At 37.1% G+C, this 14,250-nt stretch overlaps 1 protein-coding gene across 3 annotated transcripts in view; it reads left to right on the top strand.

Moving 5' to 3' along the window:
* The first annotated feature begins 1,924 nt into the window (after positions 1-1,924).
* The window catches only part of GNAL (G protein subunit alpha L), a 64,191-nt gene continuing 51,865 nt past the window's right edge, over positions 1,925-14,250 (top strand). For all 3 annotated transcript variants that reach the window (XM_083360512.1, XM_083360511.1, XM_083360510.1), the window contains exons 1-4: positions 1,925-2,237; positions 2,541-2,613; positions 3,349-3,403; positions 3,541-3,660. In XM_083360512.1, the coding sequence (XP_083216638.1) occupies positions 2,099-2,237; positions 2,541-2,613; positions 3,349-3,403; positions 3,541-3,660 (387 nt within the window). In that variant the 5' untranslated portion in view covers positions 1,925-2,098. The remainder of the gene's footprint in view (positions 2,238-2,540; positions 2,614-3,348; positions 3,404-3,540; positions 3,661-14,250) is intronic.

Raw genomic sequence — 14,250 nt, 5'->3', positions numbered from 1 at the left:
TATCTAGGGCAGGGGTCCCCAACCCCTGGTCCGTGGACCAGTACCAGGCCGTGGCACACCAGCGACCGGTCCGCACAAACAAGCAAAGCCCCATCTGCAAGATACAGGCAGCACACAAAACCACGCCTCTTCCGATCCATGGAAAAACCTCTCTCCAGGGAACTGGTCCCTGGTGCCAAAAAGTTGGGGACCTCTAATCTAGGGCACCAGAAGTCAGGACAAAAGGCAACAGGTGGAAGCTTCTCAAGGAGAGAACCAACCAAGAAGTAAGGAGAAATATTTTGACAATGAGAGCAATTTATCAATGGAATAGCTTTCCTCCTGGGGTTGTGGGTGCTCCATCACTGGAGGTTTTCAAAAAATAGGCTGGATATCTATTTGGCCGGGATGGTATAAGGCTCCTGCCTTCAGCAGGGTGTTGGTCTGGAAGATCTCCAAGGTCCCTTCCAGCCGTATGATTTCTGTGAATTTGTACACAAAAATACAAGGTCATTTCCAGTGGAGAGGCAATTACTGGCAGATGTTCTTGAATAGGCCAGATGCAAGTATGGCTCAGTTATGGGCATTGCATCTTTGCTTGTTGAGGAGCCAAATAGTTTGCCTTTGTATGGTTTTCCAAAGTTGCCAATGCATCCTGTATTGGGCACCCTCTTCACTTGACTCTTTCTGCTGATGATGATGATGATGATGATCTGCCGAGTCAACTTCCTTTGGTGCATTGACAATCAGTCCCTAAGTCTAGAAACTCCTTTGAGATTCAGAGACTTGAGGGGCCTGATCCAGAAAGTTGCCAGACTGCTTATGAGGGAGAGGAGTTCATAATTTATTAGTATAAATTGTAATAAAGAATAGTGTTATGGAGTCCATAAAAGTCACTTTTGTTATAATTTATATTTATAATATAACCTAAGGTTGTAAAGTGTAAGAGCAGTTAAGATCTATAGCTTTGTCTTTATGTGAATTTGTTGTGATATTCTGCAAGATCTTACTATTTGTTATTATCACTGTTCAATGCCTATATTCTCATTCCCTCCCTCCAAACGGTAAAGAAACAATTACAGTTTTCATTCTGACATTACTAGTAATGATCTTAAAAATGAAATTATCTTTTTTATTTGGGAATTTACATCCATTGCAGCACGTGTACCTTTGTCAATAATCTGTTTAACTTGGCTGTTTAGAAATCTCATGCAGTCACATATCCGCTTTTAACACCATCTATCATCTCCTAAAACCTGAGGAGACACAGAAAGCAACTATAAAAGTGTCACTGTTTCTACAAAGGCCAACATCTAAAGATTGTAAATCTATAATCTGTGGTTATAGTTGGGTTCACCTTTTGCACGATGGACTTTAATATTTAGAGAGGATGAATCTAACTAGAACCACATGCCAGAAGCACATTTTAAAAATAACTATATGCATGATTCAGTATGGATTTTTAAAACAGTAAATTCAGCTACAGTCAATTGTTTTTCTAATTCCCATTATCCCTTTTAAGGATTTGTTGTAAAGCCCAACCAGAAATCATCAGGAGTTAGAACAGATCATGCAGCTTTCTTGCTTCCACCTTCCCTTCTTTCTGTCTTCATTTTGCAGCATTGTATTTCCACTATTTCCTGGTCTCACAGAAAGAGGCAGTGCTGAGTTAGAAAGACAAAAATAGACCTTTACAGAGAAATATAGGGATCGTAATTGTCTCTGTGTGTGTGTGTGTGTGTGTGTGTGTGTGCGCGCGCGCGCGCGCGTGTCCGTCTGTGTGTGTGTGCACGCGCATGCTGGTGAGAGGAAGACAGCATTAGGCTGATTTCCAGGAGGAGCCTTCTCTCTCTTCAGTGTGTGTTAGGCATTTTGTACAGATTTTCGTTCTGTTAAAAAACACTTACCTCTTCCGGAAGTTCTTTATATCTCTTTGGGGGAGGAAAAAGAAACCAACTGTGATCAGAAAACAGCCAGAAACCATTTTATTTGAACAACTGGTGGGAAGGAAAAGGAGAGATACCATCACAGGGATATAAATATCTTGTGATAAAAATATTTGTTTGAAATAGAACTATATATCAGTAGTGCAGCCTGACGTCCACCCTGAGGGAGAGCCATGGGGTGTTTGGGCAACAGCAAAACAGAAGACCAGCGTATTGATGAGAAAGCGCAGCGAGAAGCCAACAAAAAAATAGAGAAGCAGTTGCAGAAAGAGCGACTGGCTTATAAAGCCACACACCGTTTGCTTCTGCTGGGTAAGAAGAATGGTTTCTGCAGGGCTGGGGGGGGGAGGAAGAACAGGGTGCAGTAGTGCAGTTAGTTTTTCCTGGGAGGCAGCAGATATTGTAGACAAACTGCTATGTATGTGTAAGAGAAAACGAGATGGAAATAATAAAAGAGTCCTGTTTCATTAACCAGAGTGGGTTTAAAATGGAGAGATTGACTAAAGTATATGTGACAATATTTTGGGAGACGAGAGATGCTTTCAACCTGTGTTTCCCATTTTCTCCTCTCCCCCCCAATGTATTTACATCATGCATTTTTCTCTTCTTTTTCAGGGGCTGGTGAATCAGGAAAAAGCACTATTGTCAAGCAGATGAGGATCTTGCATGTAAATGGATTTAATTCAGAGTAAGAATTATTAATACGTACTGGGGTGGGGGGGAGATTTAAAGAATCCAAATAGGCCATTTAGAACTCGTTATCCCAAAGAGAAGAACTGATATTTGTACACATTTTGTCAGTGTTTCCATTACTCGATAAATATGGACTTTACAATGACGCATATATATTCCAGGAATCATGAATTTGTATTCTCACACACACACACACACATAAAATCTGGTCTTTCTACTGTATTTTACACTGTTGTTACTGCAGTGCTTAATAGGCCCTTGTGTAGCAACAACATGGCGACTACTTACAACAAATACTAAATATTGACTGTATGCATGATTAAAGATATATCATCCATTTGTTTGAAATAACTATTACAGAAAAAATGTAATAATTTTCATATTAAAATAACCATGGTTCATTCTTACTTGTGAGTAATATTTTACAGAGTATTTTAGAATTTAATAATAAGATAATTTAAATACGATTGAACCTCTGGAACTGAAGTCATAGAACAAGCAATCAGATGAAGTTTTTCTGTCCTACAAAAATTCTTTCATATTTAATTACTTGACTTACAATATATCACGTGACATTAATAATTTATTTTAGCTAACTTGTATGCCAAATTTTGTACCAAGAAATGAGTATAGTGATTAGGGAAAATAGTTTTTGGCATGGCAAATTATTACTTGGTGAACATGTCAGAAATAACTGGAGTAACCAATTGATTTTTGCTATTGTATACAGAGAAAAGAAACAAAAAATTCTGGATATTCGGAAAAATGTAAAAGATGCAATTGTGGTAAGAATATTTTATTTGGTTTTTTTATATGTTTTTATATACATATTCAGCAATTGGATGAAAAGAAAATTGCCAGATAAGGTTAAATGAACTTCTATCAGTATTTAATATGTCCTGTTCTGATGTTATTTTTCTAGACTATAGTTTCAGCAATGAGCACTTTAATACCTCCAGTTCCATTAGCTAACCAAGAAAACCAATTTCGAGCGGATTACATCAAAAGCATAGCTCCACTTTCTGACTTTGACTACACCCAGGTAACATTTCTTTTTCTTTCTCCTTCCCAATTCTCAAAAAGAGTAGGAGGGCTTATTTTTCATTTGTGAGGCCTGGACTTTGTGATAAAATTATAATTTAATTATTTGGTATTGAAATTAGGAAAAAGGAAGTTATTCTGATCTAATGCTGCATTTTACTTTCCTAAAATATTTAAAATCAGTATAATGTTAATAACAGGCATGCAAAACCGTATCAGTTTTCAGTTTTATGGTTTGTAAAATTTGGAATTGATTCTAACATAGTGTAGAGTTTTGGTGAAAATCAGTGCTGTTTTATTATCAGAAAACTGTATTGCTTGTAGAAACTCCATTTTCATCCTTATGAAAATTTTGATGCAATATTGTGATTTAGTTTGTGCTAGCCATTCTATAAGCCATTGTACAGCTTATAACTAATTCATTTAGAGCAGAGGTTACTTGCATGTATTACTCGGATACACACGAATGTTAAGGTTAAAATTTCTCAGTCCACTCCTTTCTTTTAGCCACCTACATCTATCGGTTTCCATCAGGGAGGTCTGCTAATAATTATATATAATGCATGAGCAAGAGAAATTGATGATAAAAAGAGCAACATGGGGAATTCAGAGTATCAGATGTCATTTTTGGAAATCAGAGGGGAAATCATAGATTTTTAATAGGGAATGTATCTTCAAAGATTGTTGTTGTTGTTTTAAGAGTATAGGAAAAGGCAGTATGGTGTAATGGGCATAAGATCTGCTGGTTCCTATGCCCTGTTCCTCCTCCTGTTGTGTTCTGTAATACCATATACACAATTGTTTCCTTTTCATTTTGCATAATGAAAGGGAATAGAAAGGGACAGCTACTTCCTATTTCCTCATTGATGTCCTGCAGCCAATAAAATTATTGAATGATTGACAGACGTTTAAAATTGTTTGATGGTGCTCACAACTGGCAAATAGCAGTAAAATGTTCTTTTCTTTGTTGCGCTCATTATAATAATCCAAATATAACCTGAAAAAATTTACATGCAAGGTTACTTCTAGTATTGGTGAAAATGACTTATGAGGATACATTGGTAATAATGGAGATTTTTATGTGATTGTTTCTTTTCTTCTATATAAGTAACTGATGTTGTCACTATGAATCCTGAACTTTTAGTCTTATTTTTCCTGTTTTTCTTTTTGGATAGCGTGGGGTTTATTACTAGTTTTATTAAGAATCAGAAGTGGAATATGTGTGTTTGATTTTTGAAAGACACAAATTTGGTAGAGGATTATCTCTGGTTTAGGTTTGTGATATGGTACAGCTAGTATATTTCCAGATTCAGTATATTTTTTTGAAGAAATACAGCTTGGATGTTGTTATATATTTGCATTAAATACAACTATTCAGAAAACTGTCCTCATATACCTTGACTGTCTGTTACTTGAAATAATTTATTAAGAAAAATAAACTTTAGTTTAAGTTAGCTAATATTTAACTACATAACTTTTAAAGCTTCAGTGTTGTACCAACTTTGAAAAAGCTATCACTGAATTCAGCGTGATGCTATTTCTGTGGTACCAGTAATGTAAAATTGTCTTTTGTGTTATGCGCAACTCTCTTACAAATGTAAATGCCAGAGATAGTAATTTGACTTTTAGTTGCAACAATGTTCTTCTCCTGTCCCTTTATTTTTTTAAAGTTTGGTAAATACTATATGGACTTGACCATGTCATTCTTGTAAAGAGGCAGATTGGGAATGTCACAATGTCAAACATATTGAGCATTCAAATACTGCTACATCAGAAAATGAGAGATTTGGTTTAGACCTAATAATAGGAATGTTGCTATAAAAAGTGAACTTGTTGGTTTTCTAACTTGGAAAAATCTAGTATGCAGATTTAAGAGATCTCTTTTGGATTGAAAAAAACATAGAAGTCCTTCTCAAAGATATGGCAAAGCATTTCTAAAAATATTCAAACATAATAATATAGTACCCTACTATTGAAAATAAAGGCATCCGCAGGTGGTGGCTCAAAAAAGTCAAGATGTGACTGCATCATTAAAGCCTCACCTCTTTTTCCTGTGTGTTATATTCATTGCATACATAGAAAAAGAGCCAGAGCTTTGATTGCACAGTTATATCTGCCGTCTTGACTTTTTTGACCCAAACTGTGGATGCCCTGATTAAAAGGGGAAAAAAATCATACTTGTAAGCCCCTTGGCTCAACTAACACTCTTAGGTTCTTATCCAGTATATATTACATATAAACACTAGCTAATATTTTTGGGAAGGAATTCCAGAATATCTTAACTGCTTCTGATGCTGAATAACTGTTGTGTGATGCTAACCTAGAATGTAGAGAGTTGTAATTTAAATGGGATAAATACATTCGTTCTGTTGAACAACATTCTTAGGTTTAAATCGGTGGTATCATTGATACAGTGAAATTCCACCTTGACTCTGTTCCCTTCATTTTAGATCTTCAGTAGTGGAGGTGGTGGTGATACTACATTAATATCCTGGCTCTCCTTAGGGACCAAACAACTTTCATGATGGAGTTACTTCATTTTATTCTTACAACAACAGGCTTACAAGGTAGACTACCTCAAAGCCAATCCAGCTACATCAAAGTCAAGTGCATGCTGAAAGCTGTCCCATTACCTTAATCATTATTCAATACTGGTATTGTGCATAGAGGCAGCCTTTTTGTATTTTAATGCTTAACTTAGCTTAACCACATATTTGTATAGGCACAAATATCTGTAAACTATGGGGAGTCAGATTTGAATTTCTATACCAGGAAGGAATATATATACGTTTCCTTCTGTTATATAATTTGTGCTGTCTGAATGCATGTCCGGGGGGAAAAGAGAAAACTGTTTACGGAACCTTCTGAATGCAATTGGATTTTTCCCCTACTAACATAATATAAGTCTACCACTACATAAATACAGATAGGATTTCAACCCTCATTGAAATTATATCTCATTTAAATCAGTTAAATTTAATTTAGAGTAAAATACGGTAAGGATCAGGCTGTAGGAATAATTATTTGAAGATGAAGCTCTCCTAAATCATCAAAATGTACTGGATATAGATTCAGGTTGTGTTACTAAGAAAACATTCATGTTAATATAGAGAGAATTTCTATTCTATATAAACAGTAGTTTATATTAGTAAACTGCAGTAATTCTGACATCAGCTGCGGAGTTAGCATTTCCTTTTTGCTGCTGCTATTATTCTGTTCTTAGATGATGCTCATTGCTTCTTACTTTGGAGTAGTTAGTGAAGATAACTGAATATATTTAAAAGATATTCTAATATGTTTTGATACAGTAATTATAACTTCAAATTACATTTGTATGTATGTGTGTGGTGTGTTTTCTGTGCTATAAATCTTTAATTTTGCAAGTAACCATAGTTTTTTATGCTGTACACAGCCCAGAGTCACATTGCTTGACTTGGGATGCCTTATCAATCTTATCAGTAATTCAGTGTGTTATGATATGCAAAAAAATTAACAAAGAAAATTGTATGAGCTATGGATTATAATAGATGAGTCATGGTGGACTTGGATGGAGGCTGGCATTATTAAAGTCCTAGATTTTTTTTTTGGAAGCTTTCAAAACTGTTAGCAGCATAGCCTCTGGCCTGCTTGCAAGTGTCGGGAACTGGAATCATAATGTTGTGGTGGTTCTACTTCCATCTGAGTGGGCAGGTCCAGGTGGTGGTATGGGGTAATAAAGGTACTTCATTATGGAGTGCCTGAAGATTCCCAATCTTATTCAATAGCCCTTGAAACCAATGAGAAAAGTTCTGTTGGTTTCAGATGGGTGTGATAATTATAAAGTATGCAACATTTCATTTACATATCGCCACGCTTAACCGATTGGGAGATGAGATGGAAGTCATGACCCAAAGTTTGAAGGCTATCAAGATCTGAATGGAAGAAAACAGACTCCAGTTCAACTTAAAGAGCAAAATGTTATTGATTCCAAGGCTGACTAAGATTGTGCTTCCTCAGATAAGCAGGCCCACAGTCTGAGAGTCCTGGACTCAGCTCCCACTCAAAGAGTTGGTGGAGACTATGACTAGGAAAACTTTTACACAGGTTTTGCTGGTGTGCCTCTTTTAGTCTTACAACAGGAACAGATTGCATTTGAGATAGTCATCATACCCTTGTGATTTAAATATTCAATTACTGTAACTTCTTCCATGTAGGTTGTCCTTGAAGACCACTTGGAAACTTTAAATAATCTGGAACATGGCAGCATGTACACCTCGTGTGCAAGATCTACAATGATTACCAGTAGTTCTCCAAGTGCAATTCAAGGTTCAGGTCATTCAGGGCTGGTTATCTTAGAGACTACCTTTCTGCAAGTGCTACCTACCATAAAACACCATACAAAATAGTGAAAAACTAGGATATCCTGTTAAGGGTCCATAATTGTCAGGACATATGGCATGGATATGTGTGTGTGATCATGAGCATTCTTTGTAGATAGTCCCCAGATTTGGAATAGCTTCTCCTCTTGGATGAGTGTGGCCTCCACCCTCATGGCTTCCAGAAGCAGATAAAAACTTAGCTTTTCTGGAATGGTTAATTAAAACCATAGTGACATGTTAGCAGAAATATTTAAAGTAATGGTAATCATTTTAATGTAGTGATCGTGTAAAAATAATTAGAAGGGGTTTACAGTTTCAATTAATTATTACATTGATTTATATGGTGTTTTATATGTAAGTTCTATAAGTCATCTAGAGTCCATTTGGAGAAGAGTGCCTCAGCCATAATTACATGCCTCAGCCATAATTAAAACTATAAATATAGTGCCTGAGTTCAGACATAAAGGAAATTCAAATTACATATCTTCTGGTATCTACATTACAGAAAGGAAATAGAGGAAGAATATACAAGCCCAACATTTCAACAATATAATGTTGAACATTGCATAGTGTATCTGCTAATAGGCCTGCAACTCTCTTGTGTAAATATTCCACCAAGAAAATTCAGTTGGGATAAGTTTGTATTGCATCTTATTGAGTCACACTTTCAGTAGCATTAAATTTCTATCCCTCTGACTTTTTGTAGCTTTGATTGGCAGATTCACCAATGGATGATTCCCCCTTTTCAGTCCCTTGCCACATATTTCATTTCTTTCATCTTCCTTTCCCCCCCTAAATTTTCTACTTTTATTCTAAAATCTCTGTTTCTGCAAAGGAGAGCTGAAGCTGTCAACATGTGGAGCATGTCTATAATCTTTGGATTTTTGGATAGCCTGAAAACAGTAAAAGTGCACTGGTTTGTTGCCTAGCAGCAGCTATGCATATCCCTACACAGGTGCTTCTGCAAGTGGGAGAGGAGTGGGAAGAAGAGAAGGAAAAAGAGCCACAAGATCAGGAGGGACTTCCTCTGTTTTTTGTTTCATAATACCAGTCTTTTTCCTAAATGTGCTGCCTTGAATATTCACTTACGAAAAATGGGGAAAGTGGAAACATGAACCTTTCTCTGAGGAATTTATCAGCAATAACATTTATGGGTCAGGTTTGCTTTCTTAATCTCTGCTCTCCATCCCTGGAGTCTAGTTCTTCCAGGAAGATGGCAGTGCCACAGTCTATTCTCTGAAACTGGCTAGAGATAGTGTTAATTTTTTTCCCAGATGGTGACATTTGGCTCATAAAAATTGCCTCTGGTCGATTCCTGGTGGGGCCTAGATCTGATTCTTATTCAGATTCTTATTATACCTAGACCACAGAAATCTAGACAAGCACTAGATGATAACTTAGAAATAGAGAAAATTCAAAGTTTTTGCTGCCATATAGTACTGGAAAGTTTTGTAGTCTTGATTTGATAGTCCTTTCTGAAAAATTAATGGCTGGTTTTCCATATACAGGTACCTTCTAACCTCTTATGTTGGTAAACTATATTCCCAGTTTCTTTGGGTTAACTGAATTGTTGCCTCAACAATAAAGATAACACTGTTTGAAAGCAGTGAGATTCATCTAAGAATTATGCCCATCCTCTGTGGTTCAGTTTTCCTAAAAGCGTCGTTCTTTATACCAATAGTAGGTAGATCAAAGTTAATGAATATGTTAGTGCAGGCAGAGAGTATTGGATATAGTTTTTTTAAAAAAGATCATTCTACTAAAGAAAGTCAAATGCTCTGGAAGAATGGATGCAGTACACCTGAATTATTTGGTTTACCTCCTTTGAAACCATTCTTCAGCTTCAGATAACAAATCATTTGCTTTCTAGAGCAGTTAACTCACCCCACCATTTTTAAGTCTTGCAGGCTGTCACAAAGAAATATTTAAATATTTATTCTAGATAATTTCTCTGTGACATATACCAATAGTACATTATTTTATAAGAAATGGATGAACTAGTGGTCAATAGACAGAGAAATACTTATTTTTAAAATGGAAAATAATTATTTCAAATATGAAGTTAATTTTACAAGCAGGAGGGAGGGAAGACGCTGAAGATTTAAGAGGTGAAAAATAATGCACGGTAGGACGTTGGTGGCCATAAGGGCAGCTGAGGGAAGAGAGGGAAAGGAAGGTGACGGGGAGCAGAGGTGGTACCAAACTGGTACAAATTTTGCTTTATCAAAAGCCAGGAATAACCATATTTCTGTTGTTTTAAATATTTGTATGTATATGGAATGCTTAACATCTATAAGTGCTATATAGTTAGTTTAGAACAGAGGTCCCCTACCTTTTGGGCACCAGGGACCGGTGCCATGGAGAAAGGTTTTCCGCGGAACAGAGGGGGTGTGGTTTTGAATACCGCCTGCATCCCGAGGATGGAGCTTTACTTATTTGTGCAGCCCGCTTGCTGGCATGCTGCGGACTGGTGCCGGTCCACGGACCAGGGGTTGGGGACTTCTGGTTTAGAACACTGGTGAGCTCCATATTTCCTGACTTCCAACTCATAGGACAATATATGGGGTCTTCATCAACAGGGGAATAGTGTCTAAATAATAGGAAATACAAGTAGTGCTCAACACAACCACAATTGAGCCTAAAATTTCTGTTGCTAAGTGAGACAGTTGTTAAGTAAATCTTGGCCCATTTTGTGATTTTCCCTGCCATAGTTGTTAAGTGAATCACCACAGTTGTTAAATTAGTAACACAGTTGTTAAGTGAATCTGGATTGCTCATTGTTTTTGCTTGTCAAAAACGTGCAAAAGGTGATTGCATGACCCCAGTACACTGCAACTGTCATAAATATGAGTCAGTTGACAAGTGTCTGAACTTTGATTACATGACCATGTGGATGCTGCAATGATCATAAGTGTGAAAAATGGTCATAAGTCTTTTTTTCTGTGCCATTATAACTTCAAACAGTCACTACCTGTGGTTGTTCCATTTTATTTTTCGCAGTTTAGATCCCAGCTCCAGTATGGTTTCCAGTTGTGGGTACCATTCAGATAGAGTAGAACAGGGGTGTCAAACTCACAACGTCACCTGATGTGTCGTGACATATCACGACTTTTTTTTCCATTGCCAGCAATAGAGAGGGTGCAGTTTCAGCATGACGCATTCAGCCCGCGGGCCAGCAGTTTGACACCCCTGGACTAGAACAAGAGGATGGTGCCAAGGATGATTTAGAAGTTAATTTCTGTGGAATCATAGCAAAGAAATTTGAAATGTCTACCCTTCACAAGAGAAAAATCAAGATAGCTGAACAATATTATACAAAAGAAAATCAGAAATGGGTGTTTTCCATACTGATGTGCTGAACATGAAACAATGAATTGCAGATATAGGAAGCCTGATCCCAGCTGACTGATAGTGGGGGGGGGAATAAAAGTAAGAGCAGTTCAGTGGTAAAAATATTCAGAGTAGTTATGGGTGTGTTCATTGATTATATTCAGGCAGAATCACTATATCTCAGGACTGCTTTAATTTGGATTCATGCATTTAGCAGATGATTGAACTTGATGGTATCTCTGGCTTCTTCTACTTTATAATACCATATCTCATCACTTCTCCATTGGCCAGGAAGACAAATATTGTTATATCAAATCAGTGTTTGAGAGGTACTGTATGTTGACAGTTTCTCTGCAGCTTCTTGGAAGACTGGGTAGGCAATAAAGATTTAGTTGGCTGGATTTAAGTGTTCCAAAAACATGATTGTCTGTAATGAATATAATCTGTACAATTATGAATCTATTTTGGTTAAATTCAACTATTGGAGATTTAGTTGATTGAGTCAATTAATCCCTTTTTGGGTATTTCCATAAACCTCTCCCTAATTAAATGTATTTCAGAAATAAATTTACTCTGGAATTTCTTTTACTAGTTATTTTAACTTTTGGTCCATTATTAGAGCTGTTATAAAAATAATCACATTTGATGCACAATCCTGGGAAACAAAACTTTCAAATTGTTTTTTTAAGGATATTTATAAACATTCACCTGTAAAGTTAGCAAAAGTGCAGTATGATACTGGATACCCAATTAATATTGCTTCGTTAAAATTCTGTAATGTAAAATTATGTTTCCAATGTTCCTACGAAGCGCCTTTTCCCTTTTTGCAATAAGTGCTTTTCCGTGATTTTGTGTGTTGCTGGATAAAGTTATTTTTCAACCTGTTTCTCCGTTGGTAGTTGTTGCAAAGCAACTGTTCGTGTCAACAACTTGTTCTGGATTTCTTCCTCATGTGCCCTGGTGCTCTACCATGGTAACATTGTTAAGGCTCTTCCACTTGAATTCTAGTGTAGCAGCTGGGGAGCACTATTGTTTAATAATGGTGTTCACTAGAGAAACAGTGAAGATATCAGCTGCTAATACATTTACAAGGGAATTTTCAAGTACACGGTGCTCTTTTATTTTAAAGCTAAACAGGTCTCATTATTCCCCAGGCAGAAGATTGCCTATCATCAACCTGTAGAGTTTCCAGAGAAGGGTAAGATAGAAGTGGAATATATAGCACAGGTGGTTTTTCTGTTTAAGCTCAAACTGGATTTATTTATTTATACGATTTATAGCATATTATAACCAATTCCAGGCAGCTTCCAATCTTAAAACGAAACATAAAATCCATAATAAAACTATACAGCTAAGCACATCAAATCATCAAAGGGATAATCATCTATAGAGATTCTCAGTCATCCAGGTCATGGTTGCACCAAAGGTGCTTTTCAAAAGGCAATTGGACTTCCTTGGGATATTTTTTTCTTTGAAAATGTTTTGCTTCCCATCCAAAAAGCTTCTTCAGTTCAAAAAGCACCTTCGAAAGTACATTTGGGACAAAGGGATAATCAGGAACTGAAAGCAAGAAACCTTGATACAATTAACTGTGGATTTGATTCAAATGCTGTTCAAAAGTTTTGGAGGTCATTAAAAAAGGTTTCTAGGTTGTCTTTGAAACCCTAACAGTTGGAATATATATAAAACCATTTCTATACTAGTAGTTTTCATTCATTTAACAACCGTACAACGTTAACAACAGTGCTGAAAACAGTGACTTCTGGCAAGCAAAGCAGTTGTGTAATTCACCTAACGACTATGGTGATTCATTTAGTGACCATGGCAAAAGAGGTCATGAAATTGGGTGTGACTCACTTAACGACCACATCCCTTACCAATGGAAGTTCCAGTCCCAGTTGTGGTTGTAAGTTGAGGACTACCTGTATTTACCAGTAATCTTGCAAGATCCCATTCCTAGTAAAGGTTATCTTTAAAATCCAACAAGTTTCCAAAGAGATTAATTAAAGGGAAGCCTACACCAAGATAGCTCTTTAGACTTTGATGAATTACAACTGGCAACAATTTCAGTCAGCCAGAAAATGGCTTAGCAGGGGTCAGCAAACAGATCCAGCCTTCTGCCTGTTTTTGGACAGCCCACAAGCTAGAAATGGAAAGGCATGCAAAGAGCAGAACACTAAGGCTCAGCTTTCCTGTTCCTGGATGAAGAGCGGGGCCAAGATGTCCTGGGTGGTAGCCTATCAACAGTCTTCATCTTGGTGGTCCAGTGAACTCCAATGGCTGCCGTGCTACTTAGCCTGCAGACCTGCAAGCTGCCCCATGGAAGGACAGGAAAGTAGAATCTGGCCCTTCATAGAAATAGTTTGCTGATTTCTAGTAACATTTCTCACCTAGTAGTCATTGAACCTAGCAGTTTGAAAGCATATAAAAATGCAAGTAGAAAAATAGGGACCACTACGGTGGGAAGGTAACAGCGTTCCGTGTGCCTTTGGCATCTAGTCATGCCGGCCACATGACCACAGAGACATCCTCGGACAAGCGCTGGCTCTTCGGCTTTGAAACGGAGATGAGCACCGGCCCCTAGAGTCGGAAACTACTAGCACGCACGTGCGGGGGAACCTTTACCTTTACCGTTAGTGATTGAGAATTGAACGTGGAAAACAGGATTTTCTTAATCATGCTTGTCTTGTGTGGATTTATTTTGGTAGGAGAATCACTTTTCCTCTTGGTGTATGAATGTGTCTTAGTGACCTGGTTAGCCAAAACTATCCCAATAAAAGCAACAATTGGGGAGCTCCAAAGTTTAAATTTAGTGGCATGCTAGTGATTTAAGATGGATTACAGAGAGTCAAGCCACTCTCTATGGAAGGAACAGGATTTCCAGATGATGTGCACAAATAACT

The sequence above is a fragment of the Vipera ursinii genome (assembly GCF_947247035.1).
Source record: "Vipera ursinii genome assembly, chromosome: 3".
Taxonomy (NCBI): Eukaryota; Metazoa; Chordata; class Lepidosauria; order Squamata; family Viperidae; genus Vipera; species Vipera ursinii.
Note: the sequence above shows the minus strand (reverse complement) of the source record. Positions and strands in the feature narration are given on the sequence as shown.